Source organism: Neolamprologus multifasciatus, chromosome 1, assembly GCF_963576455.1.
Source record: "Neolamprologus multifasciatus chromosome 1, fNeoMul1.2, whole genome shotgun sequence".
NCBI lineage: Eukaryota > Metazoa > Chordata > Actinopteri > Cichliformes > Cichlidae > Neolamprologus > Neolamprologus multifasciatus.
Genome location: NC_140439.1, coordinates 554,139 through 575,217, shown reverse-complemented (window position 1 = coordinate 575,217; position 21,079 = coordinate 554,139). Strand labels below are relative to the sequence as shown.

The following is a 21,079-nucleotide window of genomic DNA, read 5'->3' as shown; positions in this document are numbered from 1 at the left end:
ATTAGAGATGTAAATTGTATCCATGTTTGCATTGAGTTTATTACTTTTCTGCCTTGTTTTGGCACTTTGCTTCATGACAAAATGTGATTTGGTGTAGTCTTATAGGTGGAGATGAGCCTGTTAGCTGGTCAGTTGTACACCAGGCTGAAACTGATACAACAATCGTGCAATAACTCTTACCTTCATGATGTCATGCTGTTTAATCCTACTGTAATTCAAAGAGAAGTGTTCCTTTTGTGAGCTATATCCAAGAAATGGGGAAAGAAATTATTGTGTGCTCACTTTCAGTTTTTACTTCATATTGTAAAACACATTCAGCTCTCCCTCTGCATTAAGTTAACTTTAAATTTCTTGTTTATTTCTAGAAGGTTACATTTCCCTTTATCACCATTGTTGGATAGGTTTTAAGTGTGTACAATACTTCAATGACTAAAGGAATAATAATAAAAAATGATATTCCTGTCATTCTTTATATCAATTGATTAATTAAGCTATTGTTTTTTAACAGGTGTTTTAATTGCCCATGATTATTCACTAGTGACTGTGTAAAATATATTTAAAATTGTCTGATTAGTATAAAAAAAACTAAAGATTTTCAGTTTACCATCACTGCCAACTCCAAAAACCAAGCACATGTTCACACCAAAGATTTCTGCTTAAATAGGATATTTTATGACAAATTTCTCCTCTTTGTTTCTTTTCTTTCACTCTACTAGAGCAACTTTGCATGATACCAATTTCTGTACCTCATCTACTGTCTGAAACAAGGATTTTGGCTCCTCCCCCTTCCTTTAACCCAGCTTTTTTCCCCTGATTGGTTACTCATATTAAACAGACAGTTTGAGCCAATGAGGCTTTTGTGATCACAGCCAGAGCTCTGACATCACACAGAGCCAAGAGCAGAAATAAATTGTCTGAAACTAAACTTGTGCAGTGGTTTAGACTACTTATATATACAGTCATTTAAAGATTTCAAACTGGTTCTGTTTCGCAGGAGAATCTGGTGGGAAATACCACTTGAAAACAGCATTCAAAGTAATGAACATTAACATGTTTAATAACATCAGAGGGTGTTTAACTAGCCTTGTTTGGTCAAAAATAATCAAAAAGTAATAAGAAAGACCACACAGCAGCCATTTTCTTTTAAGTTTATACAGAAACAGTAGGTCAGTTCATTGGACCTTTAATGAGAAGTCTACAGGGGACAAAGCAGGCGCCAGGTTTCCGATATAGTGCATGTCTGTGCGTGTGTGTGAGCGAGTGAATGTGAGAGGGATGAAGCACAAAGCCTTTCTTGCTTCAGATGCTTCAGTTTGCTTGTTTGTAAAGATGAGGAGCTGTTAAAGTGGGTATGTTCACGTCATTAAAAGGACTAATCACAAAAGAAAAATGATAAATCACCTTTTAATGTTTCACCCTAAAACATTCCTCCATTCTGCCACTCCTGCGCTCCTCAGGTAATGTTTCCATTTATGAAAGCAGACACCTCCAGGCTGGGCTACACAAAGCTCACCGGGGTCTCAGAGGGTTTTGGTCAGTCAAAGGCCTTTTTTAAAAAAAAAGTTAGACAACAGACAGACAGATTCAGGAAGCGTTTCCTCTGCCGAAAAGCAACTTTCAAATGCAAATATGAGCCTGTGCAGCCGGTGACACCGGGGTCACCTCAACAATATCAAAAGTCTCACTCCTGAGGCTTTTGTGTCCCGCTGGATGTTCGAGGGTCAGGTGTCCAGCCAAAGATGAACTACTTCCACTGCTGGAACCAGAGTCCAGACAGGGAGATTGTTATTTTACTTTGGAGAATAAATGATTGTGTGTGTGTGTTTGTTTTTTTTCTTTCACTTTTGAGCCAGCTGCCACAAACAAATTGTATGTCTTTCAGAGTTTTGGACTTCTAGCTGAAACAATACAGAGCACAGCCTAAATGTATTATGTGTGGTGTTATTAAAAGGCATTCTGGGAAATGTTGCATTAAAACTAATTGCCGTTAAAAGTGTAACTATATTAGAAATATATGTAGAACATAATTTGTTAAAATTGCACTTCTCTTTCAGCCTTTATGACAATGGCCATCATCCTGCTTCACATGTTCTGGGGCGTTGTTTTCTTTGATGCTTGTGAGAAGCAGCGCTGGTGGGCGGTGGGAGCGGTTGTCATCAGTCACCTCTTGGGCTACCCTGTCTGGTGAGTGTGGTTTGTACAGAATGTGGACTTGGGTCCGTGTGAAGGCAGGAAAAAACCACTAGCTCACAGTCAAATAACAATGCAACGAAAGTATTTTTTATGTCTCATATGTCTGAGCCAGTTTTCTTTTTTAAAATCAAACCTCTCAAGCCTCATAAATGTTCTCTTTTTATTTTATTTTATATGTATGTTTATATAAATATGTTTTCGGGGCACGCAGCGCTACTCGGACAAACGACCATTTAACAACATCAACTTGGCGACTCAGATTTGTAATGAAAATCTCTCTTGCTCTCTTTTTATATGCCTACAATTAGTTACTTTAAAGAATTGAAATCAAATGCTAAACAGTGTGCGCTGCTGTTTGTACCTCGTCTTCTACCGCAGACCTTCCAGAACCTCGCAAGCCTCGTTCCCACCTACGTCATCTTGTTCTTAATGAGAGAGGGGTTTGGACTTCTTTAAGTTACTTGAAGACGTTTCACCTCTCATCCGAGAAGCTTCTTCAGTTCTAAGGTCAAATGGTGGAGAGTCCCAGATATAAACCTAGTGGGAGTATCCCCCCACAGAGGGACAAAAGGACCCCCTGATGATCCTCTAATTGCCTGAGCCAAGGTGTGAAACTGGGTGTGGGTCCCAATCAGCCAGAGTTTCGGGTGAGTTCATTGTGAAACCTGGCCCCACCTTATCATGCGAATTCCTGAGGTCAGATGGCCCAGGATGTGAGTGGGCGTTAAGGCGTCTGGGGAGGGAACTCAAAACTGGATTATAGATGGCAGAGAGTTGGTGTCGTAAGCCCCGCCTCTGTTCAAAGATGGTCGCTCACAGTGGACATAGATGCTTCTTTCACTCCGCTTTCAAACCATCTGTCCTCTCTGTCCAAAATGTGAACATTGGCATCCTCGAAAGAGTGACCTTTATCCTTAAGATGCAGATGGACAGCTGAGTCCCCTAATGAGAGAGGGTTTTGCTTCACAAAGCACACTTTCCCGGCAAATGTTGCTCATTTAAATGTTATAACTGAACCCAGATACTACTTTCATCACAATGCAGCATTGCATATTACATATTTAAGAATAAGCATATTACTTATCCATTTATCTAGTTTGCAAAGTTGGCCTTCTTAGCGACAGGTGGCAGTAGAGAAAAATTAGGTGAGTTCTTTAAAAAACAGCTAAGTTGATTTCTTGTAAATGTGATGCAAATTGAAAACGTGGTCACAGATCTAATTTAATGCTAGTATATGTCATTTCGTGGATACAGATATGCGCATATATTTGTACATTTCTTTTCCCCAGTGGTTTATTTTTCTTGAGTGGACTATGATTTAAGGCTGCCAATTAATTATTGTCAACATTTACTGTTAACCTTGCTGCGTCTGATTTTATGTTGTCTGTAGTATTTGGCTTCAAACTCAGACTGTGGACAAGTCTGTCTGATATCAGGTGATCTTTTGTTTTTAAATCTTTTGTTTGAAGAAGTAACCCGTTTCAGTGCATGTCAACTGTTCCTCTCAGGGATAAAATTCCCAGTTCCTCTATGGTAACCAACCTGACTGACTTAATCTGTGATATGGGAGTTATTATATGTAGCACAAAAATCTCTCTCACACAAAAACATGTACACTGTAAAACCTTCATATATATTGACACACCACATTCAGTTGATTGTTTTAGAGTGCTGTGCAGAAGTAACAAATAAACAAATGAACAGGAACAGGACCGGTGTAGCTGTGGCTCAGGTGGTAGAGCCACAGTAGCCACAGCTACTGATTGGAAGGTTGGTGGTTCAATCCTTGGCTTTCTTAATCTACATGCCAAAAATCCTTGGGCAAGACACTAACCCGAAGTTGCCCTCGGATGTGTTCATCGGAGCGTTAATGTTGGTTAGTTTGCATTTGAGTTTAGAAGTGCTTGTGTGAATGAGGCATGTTACATACAGTGCTTTGAGTACTCTGGGAGAGTAGAAGGTGCTATACATGCTTTAGTCATATTGATGTTCAGGCCCTGGGAAGGCCAGTCTATGAATCCATTGTGTATTTTTCTATTTGCGTATGCTTTTGCCACATTGGCAATGTGTTTGGGATCATCATCATTGTGAAAAATAAAACCGTTTATGATCAGACACTTTCCACTTGGTATTACATGTTGGATCAAAATCTGACTGTACTTTTCGGTGTTTCTAATTCCATCAATTTTAATAAGATCCAACACCTCTGGCTGCTGCGCTCAAACCACGACAGAGCCTTCAACATGTTTTACAGATGGCTATAGAGACTCACTGCTCTGTCCAGTTTAGATCTCCTTTGTACATAGAATGATTCAAACCAAAAATGTCATATTTGGATTTATAACCGAACTGGCCATTGTGTACCCTGCCTCTCATTGTAAGACAGCTGGGATAGGCTCCAGCCTAGGACAAGGTAAGCAGAAGAGGATGGATGGATGGATGGATTTATCACCCTTTGACTGACACCATTTCTAAAAGGTAGGTGGATCAACAAAAAGCCAGATGCATCACTCAGGTTCTGTGTCAGGTCTTTGCTGTCCGCCCTATTACATTCAGTTGATGTTCATCTGCAGTAGATGGTTTTAAAGTTCTGCCACTCCTTCTTCTGTCCTCCACTTGTCCATTTTAGATCTTTGGGCATCACCCTGCTTGTACAAAAATACAAACTGTATTACCTTTGGCATTTTTGTAAATAATAAAAAGGTAGAAACAACATTATAATCAACAAGAAGAAAAATACTGGATCCGAAGTGTTTCTTTGAAATTACTAATATATATAACATATAAAACAAACCACATTTACGCACACACATACTTGCATATACAAGTACACATACATACATACATGTGCACAAACAATCTCTAAATGACATGAATTATAAACTCAATCATAAAGTTTGAAATGGAGTAGGAAGAAGTATGTACATGTTAATCCCTACCTCACTCTCAACACCAATGATTCACCATATTCATCGTTATTCCCAACAGTGCTGTGAGATACTGCAGATTTTGATATATTTGGTATATATTTGTTATAAGGTGGCTAATGTGTGCAGCTGTATGTCTGTATTACATAAATCATCAACAATTTGAAAATTCTGAACACATTTTAATGACCACTAAATCATTGTGACTTTTACTGTGCATAAAAATTAGTTAACACAATACAACACACCTTTCAGCTGTTTGAAATGCAAATGTGCCCTGAAGCAGTTTGGGTCAACGTCCACTGTTTAAATGTGCTATAGGTTATATACAGTGTTGGGACTAACGCGTTATTAAGTAACGCGTTACAGTAACTACGTTATTTTTGTGGTAACGAGCACGGTAACTAGTTATTATGCCAAAATCAGGAACGCGTTAGTCGTTACTGGGATTTAGATAGGGTCGTTACTCGTTACTTCGTGTGGTGGCTATTGCGGAGCTTCCACAGATTCAGTAACATTAGCAAGTGGTGGAGGCCAGCAGGTGGATGAGGGAAAGGGGACGCAGAAGGAAAAGAGACCCGAGGCGGCCGTCGGTCCGAGTGTGAACTGAACTTGAGGTAAGAAGTTGTGACCTGCAGTCTATCTGGGTCAGATATAAACCAAGTTTAGGTGGAGTTTATTTTCGTTATTCTGACTTTTTCCGTACTGCGTACTAGCTAGCATGACGGAGTTTCTATACAGCTGGGTGGGTGCTATGAAGTTAATGATGTTGAACTTTATTTTGTTCATAAGTTATTAGAGTTGCCAACCGTCCCGTCTGGTATTAAGAGAAAATATTACGCGTTTTGAGGTGAAAAGGAACAGTTTGTCCCGTAATTCAGCTACAATGAAAAAGACACAAAGCTGTTATTCTGTGTCTTTGCTGCACAGCTGCCTCTTCTTCTTTCATTCTCCCCCCTCCCTCTCCCGTTTCTACTTCAATCATGAAAACTGATCAGTGATCAGCTGATCGGCTTTTCTCTCTTGTTTGTTTATCGCCCACTTCGCGCCAGAAAGAGGAAACCAGCCGATGTCGCCTTAAACAACAGCAGCACGTTTAAGCTTGATCAGCTGTTGTTAGAATTTATTTAATATTAATTTCTAGTATCAGCTGATGTTTGCTGGAGCCACAGCTGCAAAAAAGCTGCTGGTCATAATATCGGTTTGGTTATCTGGTGAGAGGGAAACATGAAGATGAAACCAGGAGATGTCCTTACTGAATCATCAGAGCTGAACAGGTGATGGAGAAACAGGTTCACCTTTTAGGTGACATGAATGAGTTGAAGGGAAGTTATTAACTGTTTCTGAGAGACAAATAACACCAGGATCCTTTTTTTATGTAGCTGACAGCTGGTAACTGTGCAGGGGCGGATCTAGCAAAGTTTTTGCCAGGGGGGCCAGGTAGGGCATTAACAGGGATAGGTGGGCACAAGGAAATACTTTTCTTTCTTATTCTCATTTAAAATATCTAGCTTTTAAAAAATAATTATCTGAATCTTACAACAAACGATTGATAGATTGATGCATATATACCATCAAGACAGTGTACATCACTGTCACAACAGCGTTTATTTTCATTCAAAGGCTTTAAGATTTTTCCTATAATGGTGGGCCATTCAAAATGCCCGGGCCAATTTTTTGTCCCAGTCCAGCCCTGTATGCAGCTCATCTGCAGTCTGGTGTTACCTACATCTTCCTATTCAGAAGGCAGAATTTCCGAGTTCTGAGTACAATCAAAGCACCACGACTGCAGTTTTTGTGTTGGATGTAAAAGGCGCACATGACGCTGTGACGTAGGCTAGAATCATGGCAGCAGTCAATGACGGTCCAGGCGTGGGATTTCTCTCGTGGAAATATGCACATTATCTTTTCCTTTCTATTGGTAGGTGGCACAGTGCACTTGTGGCAAGTAAGCAAGCTAGAAGACTGGCAAAGTTATGGAAGCAACACATTAACAAGAGAATTCTGAGTAAAACCAAAGTTACTTTCCCTAGTAACTAGTTACTTTGAAAGTAACGAGTAACTTGAAGTAACTGAGTTACTTTTGATAGAAGTAACTAGTAATGTAACTAAGTTACTATTTTAAAGTAACTTACCCAACACTGGTTATATATATAAAACAGATGTGAGAGTCAACATAAAAAGGTTTAAACATCTTTCATAGCGCATATCTGAGGTAGATTTTGTTTCAAACAAACAAAACTAAAACAACCCCCCCCCCTCATAAATACTGAACTGCGACGCACAAAAAAACAACAACAAAAAAAACAAACAAAAAAATTTATAGGATAAAAACAAAGTATCAGTCTTGTTAGTATCAATAAAATACCAATACCAGCATTGGTTTTGATGCTATCGATATTTGTATCAGTCCGCCCACCTCTAACCCTAATTTCTCCTCCCTCCTTGAAGTAAAGGACATTTAAGACATATGTAATCCATTTAGTCCTGATATTTTTTTTTATTTTTTGAAATTGAAATAACCATATGGAATTTCCCACCCTGGCGCCTGCTGTGCTGTGAACCACAAGGGGGGCGTTGTTTTCGTGGTTGCCATTCTCTCGTCCTCAGTTTTAAACGGAATTCAGCATGTTTTACAAAAAACAAGCATTCGTGTAGTTTATAGTTTTGCTAGTTAGGGTGGTGGCTGGTCAGTGGTTTTACTTACAGACAGCAGTTTCGCGTCATCAAAGCCCTCTGACTGAGCCCCTTCCATCCCCCGCGCGCCCACCTGTGCATAATTTATGCTAATGAGCAGGTGCAGCGGTTTTTGAGGCGCGCCAAGGACCGCTCGGGGATGAGCCGGATGGAGCAGCACAGGGAGAGTCGGGAGTCCAGCCGGAGGGTTCTCACCAGGTGATGCTGTCCAAACCCGACTGAGTGCGGATCCGCGAAACACGAATGGATCCCTATTTAAGACGGAGAAGGCTTTTTCACTTATTATCTTCGTGTTTTATCCTCATTTATCAAGGTGAGTCACACGCACCGGGAAGCATGCACGCGACCTCTGATGCCACGGGAAGGCGAAGTGTGATTTCTGAGTGAAAGAGACAGACTCAAAGTCCCAACACGGTCACAGCCTGTTTGTATAGGAAAAGTTTAGATACCACAGGTGCTTTATGCGGCAGCTCAGGTTACATCCTGTAGTTTAAATGCTTTTTTATTTACTTAGTTATTTAGTTAGTTATTAAAGTTGGTCTCTTTTTTTAAAAGGTCACAGCCTATTGTCTTTCCTTATTTTTGCCCATTTCCCCTCTAATTTCAGCGCACCTTTCCTGGGGTGTGGAAAGAGTGAACATTTCTAACTGGGATGAATTTAATGAGTGAGTCATTTTTAAAAATTGTTTCCTTCCATTTAGTAATTTACATAATGTTTATTTGTCACATATTCATAATTTACATATTATATATGAAGGATTTATTTTGGTGATTATATTTGCATTAAAGCCCACATAGTTTTATATATTAACTATAAGTTGTTATGTTAAAAATTGTATTTGAGTATTGTGTGTGAGTATTATACAGTATATGTAGTATAGTATATGCTGGCTTTGAGGCATTAGGCCATACATAAAAAAACAACAATATGATTTTAAAAAAACAACAACATCTGCTTTAGCTCATCGAAACCTGTCCATTTCATGATGCTTTAATCGATTAATTGAGAAGCATGACAGTCTGGTCAATCACCAGGTTGTTTGGTGGTCTGCGTGATTCCTGGTTGGTGGTGGGTTTGTGGTGTCAGTGGGGGTGAAACCTGCAGTGGGAACAAACCTCTCCTTGTTCTCTCTGTCCCAGCAGCGGGAGCAGCGGGATAAAGCATCAGAAATGGGACACCGCTTCCCAGGGAGGGCAGGTAGGCAGCTGCATTGATCGTTGATGCTGATGGAGCTGCTTCGGGCAGCAAACACACAGCCAGATATCTCCCAAAAAATCAGCATTGCTCACATCACCATCGTCATCACATGGGAGTGCTTCTTCCCATAATTTATACACAGTGTTTACATTTTTCACTTTTAATTTCCCTAAAAGACTCAATTGTTTGCTTAAGTATAAGTTAGTTGAATATATGTGAAATGCAACATATTTCTAGTTTTATTGCAGAATCTTAATGTATGACTTTTTAATTTTTAATTATAAAAATTAACTTGTTTTCAATCCAAGAAGTCTGTCGTTTTCCCCAAAATTTGATGTCTGTATTGATGGATGGTCTAAAAATGCATTTCAAGCTGCACAAATACACAGAAATGTCCCTATCTGCTAAGTTCAGGCTGTCACTCAGTGTGGAGATATATATGAAAATATATAAACAGTGTGCATTGTTCCCTGCTTCCTCGACATGCGAAGGAGTCCCAGCAGGAATATAAAGAAGCTGCTCTGTTGTCTTGCTCTTCCTCTGTCAGAGCCGCTATCTGCCTGAATGTGGTTGCTCTTTTGTTCTCCCTCTGGTTCATGAGAATCCGGTCCAAACTATAGGAGCCCATAAAGGAGCAAAGCAATTAGTAGCACAGGTTGCAGGTCTATTCATATGCTGTGTTGTGAATAGCATATTTTTTTAAGCAAACAAAATATGCTAAAAAAATGTTGTAGGTATTTTTTTTTTTAACTCTGTTTAATGTCCTTGTTAAAATTAGAGCAGCTTTAACTGCTCTAATTTTAGTTTAATCAGTGCATTGTTATATGCAGATTGACATAGTGCTTTTACATATGTGAAGTACTCCCTCTTTGTTTTTCTGATACTGATCACTGATTAATAATTCATAGTCAGGTACCCCTTATACCCCCCTTACACATCACCCTTGCCACCTGCTTTGTTCCTGCTCTTTGAGATGAAAAGCTGGGTTTCAGAGCTCAAGTATCCAGTCACGTAAAAGTGTGGAACCAAGGCTGGACTGATAATTTTGGAATGCCACTGTAATGAGAATGTTTTAAAACCAAACCTGCTGTTAAGGTGTTTTTTTTTTTTTTGTAAAATATCCAGTTATCTTAATATGGAAATCGCCATGCCAAAACATTCCAGATATCAAGTGTTTTCCCCCAGTGTTTTACTCTTTTGGGAACACTTTACCAGCCTTCTAATTTCACATATCACACATCGATATAGTGAAATGAAACAGATTGATAGGGGTGAATACTTTTAGACAATAGAGGTCATCCAAAAGAGGAAACAGACACAACCAAAAGGCAGTCAGTTGGGTTGTTGAGCTGGAAAGGAAAACTGTGTTGTAAGTCACAGAGCAGGCGTTAATGAAGGCTGGATGACAGGTCTTTTCTTTAGAGCCTCTTCCTTTCCCAGCACCACCTCAATTCCATCCTTGCCGATCATGATTCTAATTTGGCAACATCCAGCCTAATTCCGGGAGGAATTTTTCTTCAACAAAACACTAAATTGTAAAAGTTTTAGGTATCTTACATTTTAATCAAATCTGAGACCTGTACTCGTTTTCCAGATTAGCTTGATATTAAACTTACAGAATTAATTCAGCAAAGCATTACAAGGACTTTATTTTAGTTTGCTGAAATTGCTCTCTTTATTTCTTTGCCAAACATTACTGAGTTCCAATATGAAAATGATCAGATGTAACACATTTAGTTGTAAGAGGATTTGAAAGATTGCTACTTCGGATCAGATTCAAGCTGTATGACTTATTATTATTGCATGAAATACTTGCTGATACAATTTTTTCTCCCTGAAGCACCTCCAGATGACAATCGCTACATTAGAAACCAACATATCTGCCTCCAGTAAATCACTGGTCAACATGCCTGCTGTGTCAAACCTTACATCATCTGCAGAAAGGACACCAAACATCTCATGGACCATGAGCTCTGGCCAATCGTCTGGAGTCACGGCACCATCTAGTAAAACACCATCAAGAACAATGTCCTCCAGCCAATCACCAGGGAACACAGCACCAATCAGTCAATCATCAGCTGAGACAGCACCATCCAAACACTCACAAACCAGCCCTCTAACAGTCAGCAAATTCCCAACCACATCAACACCACCTTCTCAATCACTCGGAAGCAGAACAGAAAACAGCTCAGTATCATCCAGTCAATCACCAGCTGAGAAAACACTATCTAACCAATCAAGAAGTCCTGTACCCACCAGTCAGTTATCAAACTCAGCATCAGCTGTCCTTTCACAGGGTAGCACAGCACAAACAAACAATTCTGCAGTCAATACAGGTTCATCCAATCAGTCACCAACAATGTCAGTGCCATCTAAAAATTCAGAAACCAGCTCAGCACCAGGCAGCCAATCACCAAGCAGCTCAGCATCGACTAGTCTACTACAAAGCACAGCAGAACAAAAAAGACACTCACCAGGCAGCATGGCACAAAATGGCCAATTGCCTGGTAGCACAGCACCATTCAGTTATCATTTGGGTTCTCAATCACCAACTGGAAAAACACTATCTGACCAATCACAAAATCAGAAAAGTCTAGTACCAGCCAGTCAGTCATCAAACCCATCACCATCAGTTATGCCGTCACAGGGCAGCCTGGCACAAACAAGTCAATCACCAATCAGCACAGCATCAACTAGCCTGTTACAAGGCAGCACAGAACAAAACAGCCTCTCATCAGGCAGCACAGCTGCATCCAGTCAGTCACTAACCAAGAAAACACCATCTTATCAGTCACATGCCAGCCCAATACTAGCCACTCAAACACCAAGCGTGCCAGCATCAACTAGCCCATTACGAGGTAGAACAGAACAAACCAAACAAGTATCAAGCAGCACAGCAACAGCCGGTCTATCTCCAGCTGAGAAAGCACTATTTAACCAATCACAAAACAGCCTGGCACCAGCTAGTCAATCATCATCCCGAGCAGCATCAGCTGGCTCATCTCAAGGCAGTATAGCTCAAACCAGCCAACCACTAACAACCACACCAATATATAAAAAATCTCCATCCTCTGCAATAAAATCCAACAAATTGCCACGAAGCACAACATTATACAGCCAGTCAACAACTGTGACAAAAGAACTCAAGTCACAAAATGAACCATCAATGACTACAGTGATAGCACCTAGTCAGTCATCAGGCACATCAACACCAACCAGCCAATCAACAAGCAGGACATCTTTAGCTAAAAAATCATCAAAAAAGACACTGGCTAACCAGTTAATCTGGCTAACCAGCACAACAAGTTCTAGCCAATCACCAAGCAGCACCACACCAGTCAAGAATTCTTCTTTTATTAATGCACCCACTAGGATCATATCTGATCAATTAAAAGGCACAGGTACAAAATCTAGCAAGACAACACAAAGCCAATTAAAAGCTGTCTCAGACTGGTCAAATCAGTCGCTAGACACTCCAGATGATCAGACCATGCTCACCTTAAATACTTCACAATACTTATCATACAGCTTACCGTCTAATAATCACTCAAGGACAAATTCAGCACCATATGAACAATTTCTGACCAGTTCAGTAACATCAAATGAATCTGGTTCAGTGTTACTTGGAAAAACCAACAATGGAGCCATTTCAACAGACCAGCATCCAGTTAATACTTCACTGCTGACCAGGCAGGTGAAGGAAGCCCTGGGGTCATCGTTTCGTAGGATTCCAGGTAGGTTCACAAAGTTCTTATTAATGATTGAAGGATGAATGTACAAATGTTTGAGGGAGAACTTCAGTATAACAATTTCTCTTTATACTATTTTCCTCAAATGTGGTTCTAAAAACATTTTAGAAGTCTGTTAAAAAGGAGAAACCTGGTCAAATTCAGTGCACATGCCATGTTCTTGGTCATATTTGTGGTAAAGAAATAGTGAAAACAACCCCAAAAGTGTGTGTGTGTATATGCATCAGAGAGGAACTTGGGACTTAATATCTTGCCCAATGATATTTGCCAGGCAGGCTGGAGCAGCCAGAGATTGACCCACAAATCTTCCAGTCAGTAGATGACCTCCTCTACCTCCCTGGCTACAGCTTGTAATCGAAACCTAGTAATGTTGTGTACATTTGGAGCAACAAATGAGACAAATGAGTACTTGTGCCTCACAAAATGAACATGAGGAAAGCAGCTTGACTAATTGGACCCCCTCCCATGGCTGATTCCTTTATGGCTTTTACCTATGTTAACGTGGGACATGGCCCACTAGGCAGACAGCATGGAAGGCCATTGAGCAGATGGTTTTATTGGAGGATGAAAAACTATCATTTGGGGGATGGTGGTTCGTTCAATGACTGGAACATTTGTTTGAGCCACACAACTCCACGTGAATGCAGAGAGGCAGATGGTGACTTCCTTAAATATATACCTTGCAGACAAACACTTAAACTCAGTTGTAGTGGTTATTAGGATGGAAAATTAACCAGTGGTACACATAGCTTTTATGAGAAAGAAAAACACTATTTCTATATTATTGTTCATGATTAATAATAATAATTTTCATTATTAGAAATAATGAAAATTATTCATGGAGTCATTCTTTCAGGTTTCCAGTCTGATGAGAAACAGTGTAATTGTTTGCTTGTCCTTTCGTTTTCTCTCAGGGGAGCCCTGTGCATTTCCTTGCCTGAACGGAGGACAATGTGTTCAGTCGGAGTCATGTGACTGCAGCTTGTATCAGGCTACTGGACACAGATGTCAGACAGGTAAACCCTGACAACACTCTTTTAAATTGGTAAGTGGACTGGTTCTTATATAGTGGATTTCTACTCTACTTCAATTCAATTCAGTTTTACTTCTATAAAGCCAAATCACAACAACAGTCACCTCAAAGTGCTTCATATTGTAAAGTAAAGCCCTTCAAAAAATACAGAAAACCTCCAACAAACAGGCAAACCCCCATGTGCAAGCACTTTGGTGACAGTGGTAAGAAAAAACTGTTTTAATATGGAGAAACGTCTGGCAGAACCAGGCTCAGGGAGGGGCGGCCATCTGCCTTGATCGGATGGGGGTGATGGAAGGGAGACCAGACAAAAGAGATGTTGTGAAAGAGATCCAGAGATGATTATACTTTCACACTCAAAGCACTTTACAGCCTTCAACATTCACCCATTCACATCCATTCATACAAGTACTTGTTTCTATGCTTTAAGTGCTTTCTATCTAACATTCACACATATGCAATGATCAACCAGCTTGTTAGTTCCATACAGTATCATAAAAGTGCACAGGCCTATTATTACAGCATTAGAGGTCATTTAATGAAATTTGTAGAGCAGTTCAGGGAGGATGTTTAAGATGCTCTGAGCTATCCTGTACCAGAAATTTAAGTTACCAATCTGTTTCTCTTAAGTTCAGCAAAAAAAAGAGAAATCAAGTCATTTTGTCTTCTACATCTTTTTAAAAATAATTTATAGTACACATTCACTCAGTTCAGAGAGATTTTTGAGTTGGAAACTCTGTGTATTTTGGAATGGTGTGTCTTCTTAAAACGTTTGCAGAAACTGGGCAAATGGAGGATAAAAGGAGTGGTAGAGAAGAATATTGTCTACAGTAGACAAACAGTAACTGAATGTAATGTCCCTAAGAAAGGAAAAAATCAGCAGAGACCTGACACAGGACATCTCAGGCCTCCCTCAGGTCTCTGCTGTCCAGATGTCCACCTACTGTTGAAGCCTCATCAGAAATGGTCTCAGTGGTAGGGTGGCTGTCAGAAGCTGATCTTAAGGAAGGGAAATGGATCAAAGGATGAGGTATGCCAAATCACACAAGAACTGGGGTGAAAAATAGTGGTAACAGGTCTGATGGAGTCATAAGTCCAGATTTGACATTTTGGTTCAGCTCATTATCAGTATTTATGGAGAAGATCAGGAGAGAGGTGCAACAGTGAGTGTCTACAGCAATCTGTAAAGTATAATGGAAGCTCTGTAATAGTTTGGGGTTTGGGAATCTTGTCAAAATTAATGGAATTACGAATAGAGAAAATTACTATCAGATTTTGCTCCGCCATCCAATACTACCTGGAAGCTATTGATTCTGATTCACTGATTGTGAACAGCCTATTTTTTCTGCATGCCATAAAAGACATTGGAGTGAAAACCTGGATAAAAAAACATACAGTGTAATGTGTCAGTCATGGATTGGCCTCCCCAATGTCTGCACCTCAATATTATTGAGGCAGCGTGGGATAATCTTGACAGAGAACAAAACAAAATGCCTGCTTTTGCCTTATATACTTTATTTCCATGTATGTTTGTGCATCTTTCACTACATTGCTTCGCCTATCTCCCATTTTCCTAGCAAAGTATAAAAAGGAAAAGGGGTGACTCAGTGCTTTTACACAGTACTGTACATTTAACAAGTGGACAAAAATACAACACTAATAAATACTAAAAGGTGCTAAATTGAAAAGCTTTGTTAGGGTGTTTTGTAGCATTTCTGTGTCTTAATGGCTAATTAAGTGAAATGAAAAGAGAAATTTTCATGTTTATATTCCTAGTTCCAAATTCTGGCTTTGAGAGGGAGATGACATGCAGGACGTGGGGTCAGTACAACTTTGAGACCTTTGACGGCCTCTACTACTACCTCCCAGGCCGGTGCACCTATACTTTACTGAGGGACTGTGAGGAAACCACCCAGGCCAGCATCGTTGTCCAGGTGAGTCATCCACATGGACCTGGGCTGGGGTGAAATAAAACCTCCAGGTGAGCAGCTGCCCAGTAGTTTTCGGTTCAACGCCTGCCTCCAGTTTGGGGAAAATTTGGACTCTGTGGCCTCCTGCCCCAAAACACTTTCATTTTTTTCAGACTCAGCCTGAGGAAAAGATCTGACCTGAACATTAGTGAAAGCTATCTGGTTATTAGAGTCAATTACCATTAAGTACTGCAATTACCCACTATGCCTTGAAAGTATCTGCAACAGACTAGGACTTTGTTCCCCTGAACAGGCAACAGATACCTTATCTGTGTAGGGGAAAACCAACCTAAACAGGGGACATTAGAAGATCCAAATGTAGTTTGGATTAATTAAATAATGAAGTTCAGTAATGATAACATATGAAAACACAGTGCAGCAATCCTAACAGAGCATGTTAGGAGGAGAGGAGATGACATTTTCCTTTGTAGCAGATAAAATGAGGCGCTCAAAAATGTTACAACGTGGCAGGTGTGTGTGTTACTTTTAGGATCACGTTTCAGCTTTTTAAATACTTTTGCTTTTTAGAACTATTTGGTCCATTGGTTCTAAATTAATGTAAATGAAATGCGATTTCTATGTAATTTTTTAAAATAGCTGGATTCAGTTTCTTTTTTTTTTTTTTTTTTTAATTACTCAAAAAAGTGCAAACAATACATTTGTTATGGACTATTTTCAGCACTGGATTTGAACGAAACCCCTAAAGGTTTGTGCACTTTGGTCCAAAAATTTCCTTGTAAGTTCTATGTCAGTGATTCCTTGGATAGGTAGCTTAAATTCATTTACAAATATCTTGTATTGTTGAGGTAAATCTGACTTGAGGAGAGTCTTACTACTGTTTTACAACAAGCTAAGAATATATAACTTGGCTGGATTTTCATTCCCCGGACAGTTTCTAAAAAAGAACTAGACTGTTTTTTTAAAAAATAATAAATTAAATGTGCATTATAAGAATTCTGTGACAGGCCAGGAATAACATGAAAATTGTGACATTTTCAATGACACAGTTTTTATTTGTGCGCAGATCCGTAATGAACCCACACCTGTTTTAAATTAATGTCCCACCTCTCTGTTTGTAGGTCCACAACGACCCAGCCTGTACTTCAGACCCCTACACTTGCCAAAGATCTGTCAGCCTCTTCCTGCCATGGGAGGGAGAAGTCAGGTTACATGCCACCAATGTGACCTTCAAAGGCCAAAGGTTAGCTGCTTTCTCTCTGTATGTTTTATTTTACCTCTTCTCAGGTAAGGTGGTGTTTATATGATACTGGAATCGCCCTGTTTGTGTTTAGTTTGCAGCTGCCTCATCACATCCACGACCTGCAGCTGGAGCAGATTTCACAGTACGTGCTGGTAACGCAGCAGCACGGCTTCACGCTGGCATGGGAGGGACGAAGCGGCTCTGTCTACATCAAGCTCAGTCCAGAGTTTGTGGGCAGAACTTGTGGCTTATGTGGTAACTTTAATGCTGACGTCCACGATGACCTGAAGGCGAGCTATGGTGAGATCATTTTCAGTCTCATTGCTCATGTAGCATCTGCTTATGTCTCTTTCAGTTGTGTAAATCCACAAAGAGCAGCAGCTATAACTGATCTTAGGGTTTCTCACACCAGTTGAATTCCACTTTAACCCTTGAGTATACAAATTTTTCTCTTTAGGCGAGGAAGCAAAGCCACCCTCTACAATGGAGGCAACAGCAAATACAGATAGATTTTTTAAAAAAAATCTCTTTGTTTTTATCTGCTTTTGTTCTTCATGACACATAAAATACAAGTTGAGTACGTTCATTAGAATTCTAAGAGATGAAGTCTGTATTCCTTTTTATTACAGTATTTATATGACATGAGTTTTAGTTAACTTGGCAAAAAATAGAAAAGGAGCTAGTTCTTTTTTAATACTTTGAGTACATTTCAGAGTCTGTACTTTTTAATTTTTGCTTGAGTGAAGAAGTTATATCCATAAAACAGAATATTGAAAAATTAAGTATCTGTACTTCTATTTAAGTGATGAATCTGTGTACTTTTGCCATCTCTGCTGAGCCATGACTGGTAAGCAGTGGTTATAAGTTTAACATTCAGCTAAAAAGTGAAAGGTCAAGGTTAAAACTGATGGTGATCCTTGAACCATGAAGTAGAAAAGACACGGCTCACTTTTTCTTTTAAAACACTCAACTGAACTCCAGATGTGAAGAAGTGTAAAGGAGGCAAAACTACTGACATAATTAAACAGACATGATATCTGTTTCTTAGGTGTGCTGACTCATGAAATTGAAATGTTTGGGAATAGCTGGGTAGAGACACATCCACATGAGGAAAGATGTCCTATGGTGCCTGCTGGCTTCCCTTCACCTTGTGCTACAGTCGAATCTCATGTTTTACTGGTAAGGTGTCAAATAAAACAGCAACTGCGAGATGAGTGAAATGAAACTGAGACAATTACCTACTAGATGAGTAAAAAAGTGTTTTTGTGTGTTTTGTGGTGACAGAAGGTGGAGGAGGTGTGTGCAATGCTGCTGGATCCACCATTTCAAAGCTGCCATGACTTTGTCAGTCCGCTGTCCTACATGGCCAGCTGCTCCAACGACCTCTGCATGTAAGAGCAACCGATTTAAGATCTGGTTGTTGGAAGGGTTTCATTTTGCGGAAAAATCTGAGTGTTGTCAAAATTATATGGTATGAACCATTAGTATCCATAGTTTATCCTTGCGAAATGTGTGGAATGTTTCTCCTACTTTAAAATTAGAAGAAACATTTATTTAGTTTCTGCTGATATTGTTCATGACAGCAGAGTGAATGATACTGATACTAATTCTGAAGCAAATCAAAACATCCTAAAAGTTTGACACATACGTAACATTATCTAAAAATTAGTAGCATCCTGCACAGGTGGTTGGAGATCTCTTTTTTGCACATATCCTTATGTACCCACATTTTAGTTTTTGCATTTCAATCCATGTCCTCAGACTGTGAGCACTTTGGTTACTTACTCGTTCAAAATGATCCCACTCTAAAAGACACTCAGTTGTGTCTTTCATGGCTCACGTCCATGATCCTGAACGTACCCCCCTCTGAAAGTAACATTAGCCATGGCAATCTGTTCCTACAACTAAAGAACTAAAGAAAGAATTTACTTTATGACATGATTCACTTGGTCTGAAGTCATCACTGTCATGACTGATGTAGCTACACTACAATTTGCCAACTATAAGTATAAAACTATATAGCTTTATTTATTAATTTTGTATGCTAGTTGGAAACTGGTGAGAGCAGCTGGTGAGTAGTTATTTATTTGAGCTGCACAGTCTCATTTCAGCGTAACTGGCTCTGTAGCTACACCTCTCCTGGCTCTTCTCAAAGAGTTCCTTTTTGTTTTTTACCCTGTTGAAGGTCGGATCCCAATGGTGATGTGGTATGCCAGGTGTTCACCGAGTATGCCCGGGCATGCGCCCATGCTGACCACCCACTGCATGAGTGGAGGCAGCACATTCCTCAGTGTGGTACGTTTTTCCAGGTGTTTTAAAATGTGTGCCAGGACGAACAGAAGAAAAATGATACATTTAGTTTTACTTGTAGCGGAAATTGTTCTATTTTTTATTTCAGATGATAAATGATATATTTACAAGGTTAAAAAAATAAAGTCAAGTCCAAAAACATGATTTATAAAGATTTATAAAAAAGGACATAGTAGATAAAACAAAATATGAATGTGGAATAATTTACAGGCACAGATGCTGGGTTAAAATAATTTATACTAGTAAAATAGTTATAAAGGCCTATCTAATGTAAAATAACTAAGAATATTTAAGTGTGGAAGTTAACTGGAGGGCAGGTTATTAACAGGCTAAAGAACACCAGCTAGCTAGAAAAGGTGCTAATTGAGCACATTTGTTTATGTTTTGCAGACGTGTCAGGTTCAAATTTCAGTTTATAACCTGTATTTCAGTGATCATGGCAGCAAGAGTAATTGGGCTTTACACAAGCAAACTTAAAGCTTTGACGTATGTGTTGTGTTTTGTTTCTGTGACCAGTGAAGCGGTGTTCTCTAGGACTGCAGCACAGGGAATGTATCAGCTGCTGTCCGGAGTCCTGCAACCTGGAGCGAACGTGTATTGACAGTAAGCTCGCCTGCCTGGATGGATGCTATTGTCCCGATGGTGAGTGTCTGTTGAGATTCTGCTTCTTATGTTCCTATCCAAAATAGTTCCTTATCTTTATAGTTTGTCTTGTGTAATGACCTTAACATAAATCTCATAATAATAAAAAATACTGTTATTACATTGCCTATACTTTACTTTTAACACATTATTTGCATTTTCTGTCTTATCAGTCTTGTGATTTTTTTTTTCATCCCCAGATGATCTGAAGCCTGAATCTGAATCTCTAATCTTTGTCCCCAGGTCTAATATATGAGGATGGAGGCTGTGTAATGCCTTCTGACTGTCCCTGTGAGTACCACGGTATGTTTTATCCATCTGGTCAGACGCTGCAGGAGGAATGCAACACCTGGTGAGCAGCGGTAACACTTCTGTTACCTTGTATGCCATCATAAATATCTGGATGAAGAGACTTAAATGTCTTTGGTTTGTCTGTTTAAATACTCTTCATCCCATAAAAAGCTAGGGAACAGTGAGGCGTGTTTTATTTTTTACAGTCTTTGTAATAACATCTCTGGCAAACACTTCATAACGTGACAGCTTGATTTTCCTAGGTGTTGTTAATAACAAATTTGCCGTCATCTGTGTATTAAAGACAAGATATTATCCTACGCTCCCCATACAGTCCTTTTAATCTTCTCAGATCTGACCACCTGGGTGCAGTGAGTCCAATTTCTTTCAGTGTCCTGCTGATTAGCTCAGCCTTTCATGTTCCCAGAGCCACCTGTGGACGTCTCTGCTTTCTGTTTCAGTACATGCGTGGGTGGAGTGTGGAACTGCACTGACTACAGCTGCCCAGGTTTGTCCCTTTCCCCTGTGGGAAATGTTTATTGATATACTCGACTAGTAAATTTTTCAACAAGATTCAGTGAATTTGATTTCAGACTTAAATACTTTCAGTCTATACAATGATTCCATGAAAGTGTTTGATGGGGACTGTGAGAGTTAGGTTGGAGAATCATTCCCAAATAGACTTGAGGCTGTCATACATGCCAAAGTGGCTTAAACCAAGTACAAAAGTCTAAATAAATAAATTAATTTTAAATGGATAATTTTAGTAATTAGTGAGTGATTTTAGTCACTTTAGTGCATTTACAAAACACTTCTGGCTTTGATGGTTCATTGTTAAGTAATGTGTGAAAACTATTTTTGAGAAGAG

At 39.5% G+C, this 21,079-nt stretch overlaps 1 protein-coding gene across 1 annotated transcript in view; it reads left to right on the top strand.

Moving 5' to 3' along the window:
• The first annotated feature begins 7,422 nt into the window (after positions 1–7,422).
• The window catches only part of otog (otogelin), a 64,211-nt gene continuing 50,554 nt past the window's right edge, over positions 7,423–21,079 (top strand). The window contains 14 exon segments of the mRNA XM_085178651.1: positions 7,423–8,130; positions 8,425–8,482; positions 8,958–9,015; positions 10,856–12,749; positions 13,679–13,780; positions 15,574–15,731; positions 16,847–16,968; positions 17,060–17,268; positions 18,017–18,147; positions 18,253–18,359; positions 19,154–19,263; positions 19,795–19,920; positions 20,164–20,272; positions 20,673–20,719. Of these exon segments, the coding sequence (XP_085034777.1) occupies positions 8,061–8,130; positions 8,425–8,482; positions 8,958–9,015; positions 10,856–12,749; positions 13,679–13,780; positions 15,574–15,731; positions 16,847–16,968; positions 17,060–17,268; positions 18,017–18,147; positions 18,253–18,359; positions 19,154–19,263; positions 19,795–19,920; positions 20,164–20,272; positions 20,673–20,719 (3,301 nt within the window). The 5' untranslated portion in view covers positions 7,423–8,060.